Source organism: Acinonyx jubatus, chromosome D4 (assembly GCF_027475565.1).
Source record: "Acinonyx jubatus isolate Ajub_Pintada_27869175 chromosome D4, VMU_Ajub_asm_v1.0, whole genome shotgun sequence".
NCBI lineage: Eukaryota > Metazoa > Chordata > Mammalia > Carnivora > Felidae > Acinonyx > Acinonyx jubatus.
The window spans coordinates 48,039,084-48,059,474 of NC_069391.1; the positions used below are offsets into that span (position 1 = coordinate 48,039,084).

The 20,391-nt window shown below is 40.5% G+C and overlaps 2 protein-coding genes across 2 annotated transcripts; both read left to right on the plus strand.

The window, feature by feature from the left end:
• The first annotated feature begins 75 nt into the window (after window positions 1–75).
• Window positions 76–1,324, plus strand: LOC128312016 (interferon omega-1-like). Its single transcript, XM_053204268.1, has one exon. It carries the CDS (start codon window positions 660–662, stop codon window positions 1,248–1,250), a length of 591 nt encoding a protein of 196 aa, XP_053060243.1. The 5' UTR covers window positions 76–659; the 3' UTR covers window positions 1,251–1,324.
• Window positions 1,325–16,975: 15,651 nt separating this feature from the next.
• On the plus strand, window positions 16,976–17,833 carry LOC106971015 (interferon alpha-like). The gene has a single exon (XM_027047076.2). It carries the CDS (start codon window positions 17,139–17,141, stop codon window positions 17,706–17,708), a length of 570 nt encoding a protein of 189 aa, XP_026902877.2. The 5' UTR covers window positions 16,976–17,138; the 3' UTR covers window positions 17,709–17,833.
• Window positions 17,834–20,391: the final 2,558 nt, after the last annotated feature.

Here is a 20,391-nt window from a genome sequence, read left to right on the forward strand (position 1 = left end):
GAAGCATAACTGCATGGACCTGCATCAATTATTTCTAGAATGAAGAGAAACATCCAAGAAACTCATTCACTTATCACCACAAGCCTCTCATGTGAATACAACAGTAATTAAAACCCAGTCCTGGTTCTAAACAGCTTATTTACCATACATCGTCTGGTCAGAACCTAGCAAGATACAAAAACCCATAGGAATGAAGGATCCTGTCTCTGTATGAAGTAAAGAGGGTAAAAACCTAGTCCACGATCAAGGCCAAAGTTTCTTTCTAATACAAAGAGCAATGTTCATATATGAAAACATATACGTGAGCAGGTGTGTGTATGAGTACCTACATGCCTACATCACTCCAGTCTTTAGGACAAAGACGTTTCTCGTTTGGTTGATAAGTGTCCATTGGGATGGACATATCAGAAGTTTATTGGGAAATAAAGCTTCCATTGCCAACGTAGTATTTTAGATTGATGACATCTTCTTACACAATAAGGAGAATGCATAAATGAAAACAAAAAAAAGGAAGTAGAAGTGGAGAGGATGTTCAGAAAATGAAATTGTCCGCGTTCCCTATTTAAGAGCCATGCTTCGAGTTGGTCCTCAGAGAACCTGGGCCCCGAGGTCCCCCAGCCGCCCAGCTCAGCCCTGCCAGCAGCCCCCTCGGCTTCCCCATGGCTCTCCTGCGCCCTCTGCTGACCGCCCTGGCGCTGCTCACCTGCCGCCCTGGAGGCTCTCTGGGCTGTGCCCTGCCTGGGAGCCACGCGCAGGTTAGCAGGGACAACTTGGTGCTCCTGGGCCAGATGCGGAGACTGTCCCCTTTCTTGTGCCTGCGGGCCAGAAAAGACTTCCGCTTCCCCCGGGAGATGCTGGAGGGCGGCCAGCTCCGGGAGGCCCAGGCCGCCGCCGCCGTCCTGCGGGAGCTGCTCCAGCAGACCTTCAACCTGTTGCACACGGAGCGCTCCTCGGCGGCCTGGAGCCCCGCGCCGCTGCACGGACTCCGCTCTGGCCTCCACCGGCAGCTGGAAGCCCTGGACGCCTGCTTGCTGCAGGCCACGGGCGAGGGAGAGCGCGCCCCGGGGATGCACGGCCCTGCCCTGGCCATCAAGAGGTACTTCCAGGACATCCGCGTCTACCTGGAGGACGAGGGATACAGTGACTGCGCCTGGGAAATTGTCAGGCTGGAAATCATGAGAGCCTTGTCCTCCTCGGCGACCTTGCAAGACAGCTTGGCCATCAAGGATGGAGACCTGGGGTCACCTTGAAGTGATTCTCACTGCCTGACGTGCCACATCACCCTGCACGATGTCTGCTCACCTCAAGAGACTCTCACTGCAGCCTTCATTACAGAATTTATTGACTTTAATTCCACAAATAGTTTGTGAGTAGTATTAAGCAAGAATATGTAAAAAAAAAAAAAAAAATCCGGCTTCAGGATCATCAGTCCTTAAGAGATGATTGCCCTGATGTTATTTATTTATTGTTTATTATTTATTTATTTATTTATTTATTCATTCTTTTGACTAATTTATATTTATATTTCCATATAAAGGTTTTTGTCTTTACATTGTGTTAAAATTTATAAAACGTATTCACCTTTTCATTTTATTAACTATGCATTTTGTCTTAATAAATTCTTATCAAAGACAACTTGTTGAGTCTCTTTATTCTTAAAACCTAAGTCCAGGGTGCCCGGGTGATTCAGTCAGTTGGGTGCCCAACTTTCACTTGGGTTGTGATCTCACAGTTCATGAGTTTGAGCCCAGAGTCGGGTTACTGATAAAGGCCCTACTCCCTTTTCCACCTTCCCCCGCTTGATGAGAGAGCATCGCTCTCCCTCATCCCAAGCCTCACCATGGTGCCCTTCCCCTGGGTGCAAAACCTCTGTGACCCCAAACAGAGGGACAGTTCCAGAAGGCTTAGCTTTGGACAGATTTCCTTGACGCACAGCAGAGAAGGCTCTAGTAAGATGCTTATACTTTATCAGTGACCTCTCCTCTCTCCTGACAGTATTTTCCTTTCCACGTAAAAAAAGTGAGCATCAGATGTGCCTCATTTTCATCTTCTTCATCCCAGCCCTACAACCGCCTGTAGATATTATCTTGCTTCTGTCATTCTGTTCATACCCAGACTATTTGAAGTTCTCTGCGGTGTCTGTTCCCACTTCGCGGTCAGGTCGTCCTGCCCTCACTGTAATGTGGCTTCAGCCTCCCTGTTCTCCTGAAACTGCTCGGCCCAGGTTGACACTGAACCGCATCTTACTGAGGTCAGAGATTGCTGTCAGTCAGCCCTGGCTGCCATTTCCAAACATCTGAGCCCTTTGGCCACGCCTCCACTTTCAAGTCTGACCTCCATGTGGCTTCTGTGTCTCTACTGTCTTCTGCCTTTCTGCTCCTGCTCCACTCTTTCCTCTGTTGACTATTTTCTCTCATCTTGGGGCATCTGGGTGTTCCTCAAAATTCCATGCTGGGTGCCACACTCCTTCCTCTGCACATACAGACTCAACCTCCCAAACAGTTCCGAGTGTCATCTCTGAGATATGACTTCCAGGTGCGTGTCTCTGCCCAGAATCGTATCACCAGCATTAGTCATCATCTCCAAACTCTTATTTCTATCTGCGCTCCTACAATATCTCCACTGATCATGTTCAGAATTGACCATGATGCATTTATTTGGCGAACTCCTACAGATCCTTGGATGCCAGCTTGGCAGATGCTGCTTGTAGAGTTTGTGCCCCTTTCATGCTCCTTTGTGCTCCCAGCGTCCTGTCCGTTCCCTGTCCTGGCCACAGAATGACATTGCTTGAAAGCTCAATGACCCAGAACCACCAGACTGGAAGCTCTGTGACAGCAGGCGGTGTGTCCACTATTTCGTTGTATGGGGCACCCACCGCAGCGCCCACGGGTAGAAGATGTATTCACTACTTAGTTGTTGAAAGTGAAATTCCAAGATTCTGTAATATCTTTCACTTTGGTGTCTAGTTCATGCAATCGCTGAAATGGAATCAACAATCATCAGACATGATTTCTCCAAGAAACTTTAAGTCCAATGGACCAGCTCCAGCTGCTCCAATCTGTCAGAGTGTCTGCTGCATCTCCTTCGTTGTTCTAGAAAGGACTCCTACATAATTACTTATCCCTTCAGGTTGGGGGAAGAGGAGAGACTACAAGGCAGTAGAAAACCCCATTTTTTAAAGAAATCTGTGGCGTCAGCACATAAATGACACCAGATTGTCATTTCTTCCTTTAAAAAATGGTGACAATATTAGTAGTGGTCACACAGGAAATTATAAGGATTAAATGAAATAAAGTTTGCAAATTTTAGACTGAATCATAGTAGATGAGAGTCCACCTGACCGCAGTAAATGGTCGCTGCCTGCAGGGCTAGTAGGACATCCAATACTGGGTAGAGTCCACACTCAGCCAAACCAGCTCAAGCTTTCAGTGCAGCTCCCTTAACACCCTCAGGGGTGTGCATGGGGAGCTCCTCCCCCCACCGAGAACACTCCAGGAGGGGGCAGTGTCTGCAGGACTGGGAAGGAGCAGAGCCCAAGTTTCCCCTCTGGGGTCAGTACCTGGAACACAAAGGATAGAGATCTCACAGCACAAGGAAAGTCTTTGCAGGGAACCAGCATCTTGAAAGTTGTCTGCCAGAAATGGCTGTTCTATGAATAGTATAAGAGTGGTCAGAGCTCCTTCCCTCAGGCTCACTCATATTCAGACATCTTCTGGTGATATTTTTTTTAATTTTTTAATTTTTAATTTTTAATAATTACATCCAAATTAGTAAGCATATAGTGCAACAATGATTTTAGGAGTAGATTCCTTAGTGCTCTTACCCATTTAGCCCATCCCCCCCTCCCACAACCCCCCCAGCCACCCTCAGTTTGTTCCCATATTTATGGATCTCTTCTGTTTTGTCCCCTCCCGATTTTTGTCTTTCTCTGACTGACTAATTTCACTTAGCATAAAGCCTCCAGTTCCATCCATGTAGTTGCAAATCGCAAGATTTCATTCTTTTTCAATGCCGAGTAATACTCCATTGTATGTGTGTGTGTATATATATATATATATCACATCTTCTTTATCCATTCATCCATCGATGGACATTTGGGCTCTTTCCATACTTTGGCTATTGTTGATAGTGCTGCTATAAACATGGGGGTGCATGTGCCCTTTCAAAACAGTATACCTGTATCCCTTGCATAAATCCCTAGTCGTGCAATTGCTGGGTCGTAGGGTAGTTCTATTTTTAGTTTTTTGACGAACCTCCATACTGTTTTCCAGAGTGGCTGCACCAGCTTGCATTCCCACCAACAATGCAAAAGAGATCCTCTTTCTCTACATCCTCGCCAACATCTGTTGTTGCCTGAGTTGTTTATGTTAGCCATTCTGACAGGTGTGAGGTGGTATCTCATTGTGGTTTTGATTTGTATTTCCCTGATGATGAGTGATGTTGAGCATTTTCTCATGTGTCGGTTGGCCATCTGGATGTCTTCCTTGGAGAAGTGTCTATTCAAGTCTTTTGCCCATTTCTTCACTGGATTATTTGTTTTTTGGGCATTGAGTTTGATAAGTTCTTTATAGATTTTGGATACTAACCCTTTATCTGGTATGTCATTTGCAAGTATCTTCTCCCATTCTGTCAGTTGCCTTTTAGTTTTGCTGATTGTTTCCTTCGCTGTGCACTAGGTTTTATTTTGATGAGGTCCCAGTAATTCATTTTTGCTTTTGTTTCCCTTGCCTCCAGAGACGTGTTGAGTAAGAAGTTGCTGCGGCCAAGATTACAGAGGTTTTTGCCTGCTTTCTCCTCAAGGATTTTGATGGCTTCCTGTCTTACATTTAGGTCTTTCATCCATTTTGAGTTTATTTTTGTGTATGGTGTAAGAAAGTGGTCCAGGTTCATTCTTCTGCATGTTGCTCTCCAGTTTTCCCAGCACCACTTGCTAAGAGACTGTCTTTATATCATTGGATATTCTTTCCTTCTTTGTCAAAGATTAGTTGTCCATACGTTTGTGGGTCCATTTCTGTTCCACTGATCCCAGTGTCTGTTCTTGTGCCAGTACCACACTATCAGGATGATTACAGCTTTGTAGTATAGCTTGAAGTCTGGGATTGTGATGCCTCCTGCTTTGGTTTTCTTTTTCAAGATCGCTTTGGCTATTTGGGCTCTTTTCTGGTTCCATACACATTTTAGGATTATTTGTTCTAGCTCTGTGAAGAATGCTGGTGTTACTTTGATAGGGATTGCATTGAATATGTAGATTGCTTTGGGTAGTATCGACATGTTAACAATATTTGTTCTTCCTATCCAGGAGCATGGAATCTTTACCCATTTTTTTTGTCTTCTTCAATTTCTTTCATAAGCTTTCTATAGTTTTCAGTGTATAAATTTTTCACCTCTTTGGTTAGATTTATTCCTAGGTATTTTATGTGTGGTTTTTTTTTTTTTTTTTTTGTGCAACTATAAATGGGATCAATTCCTTGATTTCTCTTTCTGTCACTTCATTGTTGGTATATAGGAATGCAACTGATTTCTGTGCATTGATTTTACCTGCCACTTTGCTGAATTCATGAATCAGTTCTAGCAGTTTTTTGGTGGAATCTTTGGGGTTTTCCATATAGGGTATCATGTCATCTGTGAAGAGTGAAAGTTTGACCTCCTCCAGGCCAATTCGGATGCCTTTGTGTTGTCTGATTGCAGAGGCTAAAGCTTCCCAATACTGTGTTGAATAACAGTGGCAAGAGTGGACATCCCTGTCCTGTTCCTGACCTTAGGGGGAAAGCTCTCAGTTTTTCCCCATTGCGGATGATATTAGCATTGGGTCTTTCGTATATGGCTTTTATGATTTTGAGGTATGATCCTTCTACCCCTACTTTCTTGAGGGTTTTTATCAAGAAAGGATGCTTTATTTTGTCAAATGCTTTCTCTGCATCTATTGAGAGGATCATATGGTTCTTGTCCTTTCTTTTATTGAAGTGATGAATCACATTGATTGTTTTGTGGGTATCGAACCAGCCCTGCATCTCAGGTATAAATCCCACTTGGTCATGGTGAATAATTTTTTTAATGTATTATTGGAGCCGGTTGGCTAATATCTTGTGGATTTTTGCACCCATGTTCATCAGGGAAATTGGTATATAGCTCTCCTTTTTAGTGGGTCTCTGTCTGGTTTTGGAATTAAGGTAATGCTGGCTTCATAGAAAGAGTTTGGAAGTTTTCCTTCCATTTCTATTTTTTGGAACAGATTCAAGAGAATAGGTGTTAACTCTTCTTTAAATGTTTGGTAGAATTCCCCTGGAAAGCCATCTGGCCCTGGACTCTTTTTTTTTTTTTTTTTTTTTTTTGTCAGATTTTTGATTACTAATTCGATTTCTTTACTGGTTATGGGTCTGTTCAAATTTTCTATTTCTTCCTGTTTCAGTTTTGGTAGTGTATATGTTTCTAGGAATTTGTCCATTTCTTCCAGATTACCCATTTTATTGGCATATAATTGCTCATAATATTCTCTTACTATTGTTTTTATTTCTGCTGTGTTGGTTGTGATCTCTCCTCTTTCATTCTGGATTTTGTTTGTTTGGGTCCTTTCTTTTTTCTTTTTGATCAAACAGGCTAGAGATTTGTCAATTTTGTTAATTCTTTCAAAGAACCAGCTTCTGGTTTCCTTGATCTGTTCTACTGGTTTTTTGGTTTTGATAGCATTGATTTCTGCTCTAATCTTTATTATTTCCTGTCTTCTGCTGGTTTGGGGTTTTATTTGCTGTTCTTTTTCCAGCTCTTTGAGGTGTTAAGTTTAGGTTGTGAATCTGTGATCTTTCTTCCTTCTTTAGGAAGTCCTAGATTGCTATACACTTTCCTCTTATGACTGCCTTTGTTGCGTCCCAGAGGTTTTGGGTTGTGGTGTTATCATTTTCTTTGGCTTCCATATACTTTTTAATTTCCTCTTTAACTGCTTGTTTAGCCCATTCATTTTTTAATAGTATGTTCTTTAGTCTCCAAGTATTTGTTACCTTTCCAAATTTTTTCTTGTGGTTGATTTCAAGTTTCATATGCATGGTATGATCTCGATCGTTTTGTATTTGTTGAGGGCTGATTTGTGTTCCAGTATGTGGTCTATTCTGAAGAATGTTCCATGTGCACTGGAGAAGAATGTATATTCCGCTGCTTTAGGATGAAATGTTCTGAATATATCTGTTAAGTCCATCTGGTCCAGTGTGTCATTTAAAGCCATTGTTTCCTTGTTGATTTTTTGATCAGATGATCTGTCCATTGCTGTGAGTGGGGTGTTGAAGTCTCCTACTATTATGGTATTACTATCAATGAGTTTCTTTATATTTGTGATTAATTGACTTATATATTTGGGTTCTGCCACATTTGGTGCATAAATGTTTAAAATTGTTAGGTCTTCTTGCTGGATAGACCCCTTGATTATGATATAATGCCCTTGTTCATCTCTTGATATAGTCTTCATTTTAAAGTCTAGATTGTCTGATGTAAATATGGCTACTCCGGCTTTCTTTTGTTGACCATTAGCATGATAGATGGTTCTCCATCCCCTTACTTTCAATCTGAAGGTGTCTTTAGGTCTAAGTGGGTCTCTTGTAAACAACATATAGATGGATCTTGTTTTCTTATCCATTCTGTTACCCCATGTCCTTTGATTGGAGCATTGAGTCCATTGATGTTTAGAGTGAGTACTGAAAGATATGAATTTATTGGCATTATGATGCTTGTAGAGTTGGAGTTTCTGGTGATGTTCTCTGGTCCTTTCTAATCTTTGTTGCTTTTGAGATATATATATATATATATATATATATATATATATATATATATACCTTTTGGTGTATATATATATATCTATATATCTTTTGGTGTGTATATATATCTATCTATCTATATATCTTTTGGTATATATATATATATATATATATATATATATATTTATTTCATCTTTTTTCCCCTCAGTGAGTCCCCCTTAAAATTTCTTGCAGGGCTGGTTTAGTGGTCACAAACTCCTTTAATTTTTGTTTGTCTGGGAAACTTTTTCCCTCTCCTTCTATTTTGAATGACAGCCTTGCTGGATAAAAAATTCTTGGCTGCATATTTTTCTGTTTCAGCACACTGAATATATCTTGCCACTCCTTTCTGTCCTGCCAAGTTTCTGTGGATAGGGCTGCTGCAAACCTGATCTGTCTTCCTTGTATGTTAGGGACTTTTTCTCTCTTGCTGTTTCACGATTCTCTCCTTGCCTGAGTATTTTGTGAATTTGACTATGATATGCTTTTTTGATGGTCAGTTTTTGTTGAATCTAATCTGAGTCCTCTGTGCTTCCTGGATTTTGATGTCTACGTGTTTCCCCAGGTTAGGAAAGTTTTCTGCTCTGATTTGCTCACATAATCCTTCTACCCCTATTTCTCTCTCTTCCTCTTCCGGGACCCCTATGATTTTGATGTTGTTCCTTTTTAATGAGTCACTGGTTTCTCTAATTCTTAAATCGTGCTCTTTTGCTTAATCTCCCTCGTTTTTTCGGTGTCAGTATTCTCTATAACTTTGTCCTCTATATCACTGATTCTCTGTTCTGCCTCATCCATCCTTGCTGCCGTGGCATCCATCCGTGATTGCAGCTCAGTTATAGCATTTTTAATTTCATTCCAGCTATTTTGTTACTTCTTTTATAGAAGGGATTCTAATCTATTTTCAACTCCAGCTAGTATTCTTATTATTGTGATTCTAAATCTGGTTCAGACATCTTGCTTGTATCTGTGTTGGTTAAATCCCTGGCTGTCGTTTCTTTGTGCTCTTTCTTTTGGGGTGAATTCCTTCATTGTGTCATTTTGAAGGGAGAAAAGAAATTAATGAGGTAAAAACATTGAAATTAAAAAAATTAAAATTAAAAAAATAGTAAATTTAAAAATTAAAAACATACACACACACAAATCGAATAGATGATACTAGATCCTAGGTGTGTTTTGGTCTGGGTGTTGAAAGTGGTTTGACAGATTAGAGAAAAAAAGGGGGGGCAGAAAAAGAAAAAAAAAGGAAATCATTTGAGAATTTGAAAAAATGAATACACTAAAGTAGACTAAAATGAGATGATGGGGGTAAAATAGAATTTGAAAAAATATACACAAAATTAAAGAATACAGTAGAAAAAATTAAAGAAAAATATTTTTAATAAAAATTAAATATTATATGATTTTTCTTCTTATGTATTCAAGAAAAAAGAAAAGAAATGAAAAAGAGAAAAAAGATAAAAAAGAAAAAAGAAAAAAAAGAAATCGTTTGAGTATTTGAAAAAGTGAATACACTGTAGTAGACTAAAATAAAATGATGGAAGTAAAATAGAATTTGAATAAATTTACATAAAAGCAAAAATATATTAAAAAATTAAATTAAAGTATTTTTAATAAAAATTGAAAGTAAAAATGAAGTTTTTCTCTTTCTGCATTCAAGAAAAAGAAAAGAAACAAAACAGAGAAAAAAAGAAAAAGAAAGAAAAAAAGGAAATTGAAAATTTGAAAAGGTGAATACACTGAAGAAGACTAAAATAAAATGATGGAAGTAAAATAGAATTTGAAAAAATTTACACAGAAGTAAAAAAATATAATAATAAAAATCAAAGAAAAATATTTTTAATAAAAATTGAAAACAAAAATGAATTTTTTCTCTTTCTGTATTCAAGAAAAAGAAGTGTAAAAGAGAAAAAGAAAAAAAGAAAGAAAGAAAATTGAATAAATCAACCTGCTAACAGATTGAGGTAGGACTGAAATTACTTCGTTTTCCCCTAGGAGTCAGTCCGTGTAGCTCTTTATAGTCCATAAAGCAAGCCAGCGGTGAGACTTGTGTTCTTGAAGAGCAAAGTTGGCCCAGTTGGGCGGGGATCAGTGTAACAGCTCCGCTCTCCACTAGATGGCGCGGCTAGCCTACTGGGGTGGATTATTGCGACGCTCATAGGTGCGTATGCGCATGCGCAGGACTGGTGAAAATGGAGCCACCCAGCTACCCAGTGTGTCCTCCCTGATTAGCGATCTCCCACCTGTTCTCTGCCTTCAGCTCTCGTCCACTCCCCGGTTTTTCACTGTCCGTGACCAGGCCCCAGGCAGTACCTCTCTCCCGAGTTTTGTCTCAGATGAGGCTGTTTTCCCTGGCCCCTTACTTGTGAAGGACTGCGGCTTTGACCTGTTCCGCCCCTCTGCAGGAGGGTCTCATCGACCAATGGCTGAATGTCGGCTGCACCCAGGAACGCTTGCTGGACCCTGCTGCTGCCGGTGCCCTGAGACTACGGCCAGGTGCCAGCCTATCCCAGAAAAAGTTCGCGAGATAGTGTAGCAGCAGCGTTTCAGGGATTATGGAAAATCACAACACACATCTGGCACCAGGCTTCACCCTAAACGACCTTGTTCTAGCACCAGAGAATGTGGCCGTTTTCTGCAGTCTGCTGGGACCAAGTGGCTTCAACAGTCTCTACCAAATGTCCTTCCAGCAGTGGAACCGCTTTTCTCCGTGTGGCCCAAGAACCTCCCAGACCCCACTCTGTTCCTGGGGATTCGCCCTTCTCACCAGAGCACTGCCAGGTATGGAGCTGCAGAGTTTCAGACTCTGCACTCCCCCTGTTTATAGAGTCTTAATGGAATTTAAACCCTCTCCTGTCTCCTTTCTCCCTTTTTAGTTTGGTCCCTGCAGCTGTTTCCAACTTTCCACTTTCTCTCCAACTGCTTTTGGGGAGGGGTGCTTTTCCCGTATTCTCCCCCCCTCCCCAGTCTCGGTCCTCTCTCTGCCCCCAAAAGTGGTTCCCTACACTTCGCAGCTTCTCGCTTCCCAAATTCACCTCTCCGCGCCCGCGTACCTGCTGAATTCTGTGGTTCAGGTTGTGCAGATTGTTGTGTTAATCCTCAGATCAGTTTTCTAGGTGTGTAGGATGGTTTGATGTTGGTCTGGCTGTATCTCATGGACACAAGACACACAAAAAACTTCCATGCTGTTCCGCCATCTTGACTCCTCCCCCTCTTGTGATATTTTTAGAGGCACAGTGGAGAAGACAAAATTCAAAGAAACCAGGAAGACAGTTTTAGAAATTATGAAGGAGAGGGTGATGAGAAATAGGACACTCAAAGATTTTTACCCATTGACTCTCACAACCCTAATTCAAAACCTATCTCTTGGGTTAGTATTAGGATAAAGTAAGTGAGTACTTCCCTCAAGCACAGAATTAAAGAAGGTACCAAATGTAAAGAATCCATATAAATAATATCTAAATCAATGTTAAACCATGTATACTAATGCAAAACCTTCATGAAGTACAAACACCAAAAATTTAAATAAAGGCAAGAAATCAGCCTGCACTTGAAAGTTCCTGAGAGTCTTCAAAGGAAGAAGCAGGATGCATAGGAAATTTGGGCAAATTCCATCCAGTCTTTCAAGTTCTTACAAAGAAAATGAAAAAATTGATCTGCTAAATGCCCTTAATGCTTGCAGACAACTCTTTAACCATAGAGTCAAGGTGAGGTCCTATGAAAGACGCTTCCCTAACCAAACGTTAAATACAAATTATTTAACACTGTCATGGGGACACAAAAGATCATCAAACATACAGTTCTGCCAACTGGAAGAAGTAAAGGAGTAATCTTCACTGTATTATTGAGTTTGGTCCATCAGCGGTAGCAAACTAAGGTTATGTCCAAGTGTTGTTTTAATGTAAATAAAGTATAGCTTCAATCCTATTGAAAAAGCTCCCTAAAATATTGAGTTTGAGTATTTAGGGAGTTTGAGCTCCCTAAAATATTGTTTGAGTATTTTTATTGTGAAGAAGTTTTGGTATTTATGTGTGACATTTTAACTTATTATGCACTGTCAACTATTTCATGGTGACCAAGTAGATGACAGTGCTGAGTGAGTTTCGCTATTACTCTTTTGCAAAGTGCAATCATACTCCCTCCTTCCCATAGGCAAACGGTGCTAGTAGTCAGCCGAGGGCTAGTGGGCACAAGACTCCCTCACAGAGAGGATCCAGAGGATATGGACTCCAGACTTGCTGTGTCCACCAGGTCCTCGATGTGGCCCAGGCGAATGCTGTCATCCCTTCCACCCTCCGCTGTAGCCCAATCGTCCCACCCTCCTGTCTCCTATCCTCCCATTGCTTCATTGTCCCATTGCCCTATGGTCTCTAGTCCTGTCGTCCTGTCGCCCCTTCGCCCCAAGGATGCACCTCTCCGTTGCCCCAGCACCCTTTGGCCCCATCTCACATTGTCCCATCTCCCCATTACTCGTGTGCTTTCCTCCCATTGTCCCATCACCTCATCACCCTCCCATCATCCCGTCCCCCAGTCGCCCCATCCTCCCACTGTCCTGTCATCTCTCGCCCCCACCAGTGCCCCATCATTTCAGTGGCCCATCATCCCATCGCCTTATCATCCCATCCTCCATTCATCCTGTCCTCCAGGTACCCTATCTTCCCAACGTTCCTTCATCTCACCCCTCCACCAGCACCCCATAGTTACAGTGGCCCATGGACCCATCAGTCCATCCCTTCCGTTGTCCTGTCATCCCGTTGCCCAATCGTGCCATCATACCGTGGTCCCTCTGTCTTTTTGCCCATGTCCCACAGTCCCATCACCCCATCGCTACATGTGCACCTACATGTGTAGCTGTATGTTTCCCATCTTGCTATTATTTTCTTTGTTCCTATGGCTCTCTGTGCCTTTCTTTCTTAATTTCCTGCCTCCTTGGATGAGTCAATGGTTTTTCAATGGTTCCATTTTATCTCCATCATGGACTCTGAGTTATTCTTTTTAATTTTAGTTTCCTTTATACCCTTTACCATATATTATTTCAAATTATCACACTCGACCGTTTCTGTAGCTTTCCCTATATTGTTGTAAGACCCTTAACCTAGCATGCTTCATTTGTCATCATCCCACCTGTGGCTCTGTGTGTATGGCCCCTGTGACTTACCTCTTACCGCTATACGTGTTTTAAATGTTTTAAATGGACACAATTTTCTTATTTTTGTATTAGACAATTCAATACTTACTATTCTGTATACCTCAAAATTTCCATCTAGTATGATTTTCTCCTTTGCTTCAAGAGTATCTTTTAACCATTCTTACAGTACAAGTCTTACCATGAATTCTCTCAGCTCCTATATTTCTGGAAAAGTCTTTATTTACCTTTAATTTGAAGGATTTTTTTGGCTGAATTGAAAAGTGCAAGTTAAAAAGTTTTATTCCCTCAGCCTTTATATATGCCATTTAACTGATACTGACTTTGCATAATTTCTGTTGAGAAATCCAAAGGTAGTTTTCTTTTCTTTCATCAAATATGTAACCGCTTTAATATTTTTGCTTTACCAATTTTTCTCAGCAATTTTATGATGATGTGCTTTGCGCTGGTTGTGCTTGTGTGTGTGTGTGTGTGCGTGTGTGTGCGCACGCGCTGCTTAGAGTTTATTGAGGTTCTTGGAGCCAAGGTTGGTGTTTTCATCTAATTCACAAAATTTCCTGCCATCATCTCTTCCAGTGTTTAGTGGGCCTTTCTCACTCTTATGGCCCTGGAAGAATCTGAGACCCTCATTTCATTCCATGCTCCTGTTGGACACATTCTACTCTTGTGCATTTAAGGATCCTGATCTTTACATCTCTACCTCATTTATCCTTCTCTAAAGTGCATGTGGGTTTTTATTTATGTCTTCCATTTCTATCCTTTAGGAAGCCTTCAGGAAGAAAGACATGTTTCTTGTTGAACTCAAGGAGATGTTGTTCTTTGCCTCGACATCACAGACAGTTTTCCAGTTGTTTCTCCTAAGAACACATATTCAGACCTTCTTGATACATCGTGACTGAAACCGCACTCTGTTCCCTTTTCAAATCGAATCTTACACCAATTATGTATTCCATCATGATTTCATTTTCCTCTCCCATATAATAAGAGAGTTGACATTGATCTCTGCCTGGATTGGCAGGTAATCATTGTGGAACCATTTCTGGACAGTTGATCCCACCAGTTGAACATCAGATATATACTTTATCCTAAACTTAACTGTCACTGATAACACAACCATTTTGGATATCATGTGTTTTACCAGTCTTGTCCCCAATTTTCTTCCTTGTTACATTGCATTTTCTGTACTTATGAATACCTCTTACTTTTTCATAGACAATGTTATGTCTGGACTTCTTCTCTACTGTTCCTTTATTTTTGATTAAATGAAGATTTGATGTTTAGGGAGAGCAATGATTTCAGAAAAATCATAACTTCTTAGACATCATTAAGTAATGAATTTGCAATGGATATGATAGCCAGGGATGCTTCTGTCATAAAATGAAAACATGAAAGGTAATCAGAAAATTTCTGTTCTCCAATATCTAATGAGCAAAGTTAAAAAGCAAGAGCATCATCAATAAAAGCCAGAATCAAGAAAGGGTATAATTTGGGGATTCAAATGTATGAGAATTTTATAATAAGAATTGTTAGCGAGATTTATGACTGTGATAAAGGATTATGTACTGCATGTAGATTTTACCCAGGAATTTAGATGTTTGATCTTGAATAGTTCACTTAACCCCTCTGGATCTCAGTCTCCCCATAATAAAGTAGGTTGGAAATGTTCCTAGAATTGTATTAAATAATCTAGAATATTTCAAAGTACTTAACAGAATGTCTTCCACTGAGTGAGGACTTAACAGGTGCTGACAAGTTTCTTATTTTTTCATATGCATCTACAAGAGGATAGTGAATTGATAGCCTTGTCTCTGTTACTCACTAAAGAATGCTGATAGTCTAAACACACAGAATTGGGAACATGTGAATCTCACTTGTATGTAATTGTGTACATGATAATATAATGTACACATTATACATTCTGATACCTAGCGCATTCCTTCTTCCACTTTGTTTCCCTGGACCCTATTCTTTCACTCCCATATCATAATATTTCCTTCAGCCCAAGAGTAGGAACCACCCCGCCTGCCCACCCCCCCTTCCCCCCCCCCCCCCCCCCGCAGTGAGCTCTGCTCTCTACATTCACTCCTCACTAACCTGTCCTGTCCATTCATAGAGCTGCTTCCTCTTCCGTTGTGGTTTCTGTCTGGCAATTTTACTTCCAAGTACAAAGCCACCAACCGAAACCAATAGCCGTGTGAAAGTTCTAGGTTTTTTGCAGACTCTCCTAGGAGAGGCCTTGTTTTCTTCTTTTTCTCCTGGTGGCTATTTTTGGACATGAGGGGATGTCCCTGCTACAATGATGTAATGGTGGCAATAGGGGAAAAGGAAAGAGAAAGGATCATTTTACTCTGTGGCCTGTCATGATATTTACAAAGGAAGAGTGCCACCTACAGGCCTAAGAAGGACAAAGATAGTGACCAAGTCTGGAGATCTGGCTTGTGTTCTAAGTGCAAATCTGCAGATTTTTCTCAAGAGCAAAAAAGTCTCCTATCTGGAAAGAACTGACTCTAATAGTATAATAGGTCAATTTCTGTAGTTTTTATATATTTTTGAAAAAAGACATACTTTTCTTAGAGAGTTGGTAGCTTCACAGCAAAATTGACTACAAGATAAGGAGATTTTTCACATACTCCCTAGTTCTGTATTTGCATAATCTCCCCTATCATCAACATTCCCTCACCAGATGGAACAGTGGTTACAATTGCTTCCAACCTTGGGGCACCTGGGTGGCTCAGTCAGTTGAGTGTCTGACTTTGGCTCAGGTCATGATCTTGTGGTCTGATCTGTGAGTCTGAGCCCCACATCGGGCTCTCTGCTGACAGCTCAGAGCCTGGACCCTGCTTCAGATTCTGTCTCCCTCTCTCTCTGCCCCTCCCCCACTCATACTCTGTTTCTCTCTCTCTCTCTCTCTCTCTCAAAAATAAACATTTAAAAAATTAAAAAAAAATAATTGCTTCCAACCGTGTAACTGTTAGCTCTTAAGGTTGTGAACGTGTCTTAAATATTTCAATGATCTGTGGCACTCCAAAGCTCAACCTTGGAGCAGTCCAACAAAACCTTATTCCTTAGTATTTATTCTCTCATTGTTTTTCATGAGTATCACACAAGAAGCATTGACATTGATATCGTGGAAGTGTCATGTGATACTTCATGTGATATTGTGTCAGTGTGTCAAACGTCGGGATAACGGGGCTCCGTGATTGGAGGAGTCTATCTCCATTGATTTCTGGGTCTCAAGGTCATCTTGGGAGAGGTGGCCTTTGCTTACCTGTGAGCTGTCATTGGCTGTCTTGTGGACGTTGCTTGTATCTGAGCCTCAATATTATACAGGCTCTGGGAATTAAATAGAAGTAGATCATATTTTATAATTTAATTCTACAAAACCTACCAAAACTTCAATAATTATATCTAGTACTAAACAGAAAAAAAATATTTTGACAGTGCCTTCAAGAGTATCTGGAGGCAGGTGCAGTTAAAACTTATATTCTCATCAACACAGCATTAAAATCCAGGACACTAAAAACAAATGTCAAGTAAATAAGATATTTTTACAATTGCTGTTAGCAATTTGGAATTATTTTAAATATTTGAATACATTGAAATCATTAATATCTCTTTTTAGAAATTGATAATTTGCATATTTGGTTTACATTTTATAATTAATATAAGTAAATACATTATAAGTTACTCATCACATTTAGTTATACATTTAAGCATCAATGGATTTAAAATTTAGCCTGTAGTTTAAAATTTTTAGTCATTATTATCCCTGTACTTATAAAGAATAAAAAGAGTAACTTTACACTCTCTTTTGTATGTACAAAACTCAGATATAAATAGAGTATAAACTATATATAGAGAGTATAAACTATATATATTATATATATAATATATATATATAATATATTATATATATATGGTATCTGCGCTATTAATATCTTGGATGGTTCAATAAAAAAAGAAAAAGACTCTGGACACATGGACCAATAATGAAAATAACATATATGGTTGGAAACAGTGCTCTAAACCCGTGTAGAAAGTACATAAAGGAAATCAAAAACAGAAGTGGAAAGTAAGGGCAACCTTCAGAAAGTGAAAACTACTATGTTCCCTACTTAAGCCACACGCACAAGGGAAGATGTTCAGAGAACCTAGAGCCACGGGTCACAGAGTCGCCCACCCCAGCCAGGCCAACAGCATCTGCAAGATCCCCAATGGCGCTGCCCTCTTCCTTCTTGGTGGCCCTGGTGGCGCTGGGCTGCAACTCCGTCTGCTCTCTGGGCTGTGACCTGCCTCAGACCCACGGCCTGCTGAACAGGAGGGCCTTGACGCTCCTGGGACAAATGAGGAGACTGCCTGCCAGCTCCTGCCAGAAGGACAGAAATGACTTCGCCTTCCCCCAGGAGGTGTTTGGTGGAGACCAGTCCCACAGGGCCCAAGCCCTCTCTGTGGTGCACGTGACGAACCAGAAGATCTTCCACTTCTTCTGCACAGAGGCGTCCTCGTCTGCTGCTTGGAACACCACCCTCCTGGAGGAATTCTGCATGGGACTTGATCGGCAGCTGACCCACCTGGAAGCCTGTGTCATGCAGGAGGCGGGGGAGGGAGAGGCTCCCCTCACGAACGAGGACTCCATCCTGAGGAGCTACTTCCAAAGACTCTCCCTCTACCTGCAAGAGAAGAAATACAGCCCTTGTGCCTGGGAGATCGTCAGAGAAGAAATCATGAGATCCTTGTATTATTCATCAATAGCCTTGCAGAAAAGATTAAGGAGCGAGAAATGAGACCTATTCAACATGGAAATGATTCTCACTGACTAATAATACACACTTTCCACGTGTTCTGCCATGTCAAAGACTCTGATTTCTGCTGTAATGGCGACAAGAATGTAGTCAATTTGTCAAATGTTTTCAAGGAGTATTAAGTAACATCATGCCTACTCTACAATCACTAGTTGCTTACAGATGACCATGCTGATGTCTATTTATCTATTTATATATTTATTTACTTAACTATGTATAATGTATAAGTTATTTCAAGTAATACTATGTGTACCTTTATGTTGCAGTAATATAATAAAATGAATTCTTAATATTTAGTAAGCATATCTTTTTTTATTTCACTTTTACTGCAGGAAGTGTTTGTAAAAAGTAACCAAGCCTAATGGTGCGACTTGATTGAAAAATGGACAACAAAATTCATTTACCCATCAGATTCTATTAAAATCAGAGGTAACAACTGACTTCCTCTAAGGCAAGTTGTTCGTCGCCCTTAGGACATGGGACACAGTAAATACAGTTCCTGCTGTCTTTATCTTCGATTTTCATAGGGACAGAAATCCAAAAACAATAATCATGCTTAATATTACATTGAAGAAGGGAAAGAAGTGAATTCATTCAACTGATGCTACAGTGAGGAATGTCAGGAATAAAAGTGAAAGCTGTCAGTCTCCTCTACAGTTGACTGGTCGACCTGGAAGTGCCCATACCCGTTGTAGTGGATAGGTGAGCTTGTATTTTACAAAGAACGCCGTGGCTAGAGGTCCATTCTAGTCCTGGGAAGCCAGAAACAGAGGTGGTCATGGGGTGAGACAGTGTAGTGTGACAAAAAGACTTCTGTTGATTCTAAGAAAAAGCAGGGGAGAGAAGAGCCACAAAGGATAGGCAGGTATACTGGCCAGGAGAACTGGTTTGGTGGAATTAATAAGTAGAAACCACACTGGAGAATGTGGTAACATAAATAAGAGAAGTTAGTTCCTCTGAAGTGGAGAAGAATATAGTGTGGGTTCTCAGAAAATAATGTGGGTTAGTTTTTCTGTGCAGGGTTTTCCCTTTTGTGCCATATGTTTTTCGTGAGTGATTTCATGGATTTAATGTACCAGTAAATCGTATTAATGGATTTAGTATTATATTTCTTTTGAGTCATGACTTACTGAATTACTTAAATTGTTTATCCTTTCTTGGTTATTACTACCTTGTGTATCAGCAAGGTGATCAACCTTAAGAATTCACTAGGCAAGAAGAGATAATTAATGTAATCCTTCATCAAAATATCTATTACCACTGATACAATAATATTTCCTGGAATTATTGGCTTTATTAACTAATTTGCTTACCTTTCGTATTGTGACAGTGGTTTACTACAGCCACTTTATAGCACGTTTCACCTTCTAGGAGAATTTGATATGATAAGAATTCTTTAACGGTACTCACTGGTAATTTCTCCCAGTTTTACGAACATTACAATCTTTGGTAGATCCCAAAATAACACAATTATCATGGACACGAAGACTGACAGACTTTTGGGGCACCTGGGGATGCTCGATTAAGCGTCCAACTCTAGTTTTCAATTCAAGTCATGAGCTCAAGGTTTATGAGATGAGCCAGGTGTTGGGCTCTATGCTGACAGCATGGAGCCTGCTTGACATTTTCTCTCTCCCTCTCTCTACCCCTCTCCAACTCATGCTTGTGCGCTCTCTCTCTCTCTCTCAAACTAAATAAATAAACTTTAAAAAAAAAGGACTAACAGACTTTCTTCACATGAGAGTGGGAAGCTGGGTCAGGCATTGTGTTTCTTAGTATTTAAGGCAATGAAAAAAACTGGTTAAAATCAGCTGAAAACACAACATGAATAACAGAAATCCATAGAGAAAATGTGAGTTGTGTATAATTCAGGAGTGAAAAAAAACATTTAACAAACAGAATGTTCTAAATAATAACTGAACTCAGGCACTTGAAAGGCACCAAGCATCACATCTTCCATAGAGTAACAATTGAAAACATGGTTCGTATGTCCTTATTTTTCTTCATGCAGTGGCTATAAATGAGAATAGTGTTTGTCTCTTTCTGCAAAATTCTTACTGTGTGTCCTACCTTTCAGTAACTGACCTTCAAAGGAGGCAGCCTAAATAAACAGAAATCTGTCATGAATTCTAGATAAGGCTGACTGATTCATTCCTCATTTCAAAGAAGTGTCTTATTTATATTTAATGAGGAAAGGTGGCTTGTATTAATATCTGAGTTTCAAGAATAAGTATCTAGATGGGAGTACAGAAGAATATAATGTTTCATTAATTTTCTGGCACCTGCCCCACCCCCAGCATTACAGGATACATTCCCCTGTCCTAATCGTTTCTTCCCTGTCCCAGAAGGAAGTCCCCACACACCCTGTCACTCACTCCCTTCAACTGTCAGCCTCTTCACACAGCAACTTTCTGGTCTGTTGTGGTCTCAGCTTAAACGTTTCCCTAAAGAGCAGCATGTCACAAGTAGAAACTAAAACTCAAATGAAATCCCTAAGTTTTGCAGAAACATCTTCAAGAAAGGCTTTTTATTTACTACCGTCAAATGTGATGTAATAGCACTTGTGGCTAAAAAGACAGAAAGGAGGATCCGGTTGAAGGGTGGGCTAACGAAGCTCCTCCCAGAGAAGACCACCCCCTGGTGGCCACGTGCAGCAAGGGCAGCG

Bases quoted from the DNA above. Each gene is read 5' to 3' on its own strand.
- LOC128312016 (XM_053204268.1), top strand. From the start codon at position 660: ATGGCTCTCCTGCGCCCTCTGCTGACCGCCCTGGCGCTGCTCACCTGC.
- LOC106971015 (XM_027047076.2), top strand. From the start codon at position 17,139: ATGGCGCTGCCCTCTTCCTTCTTGGTGGCCCTGGTGGCGCTGGGCTGC.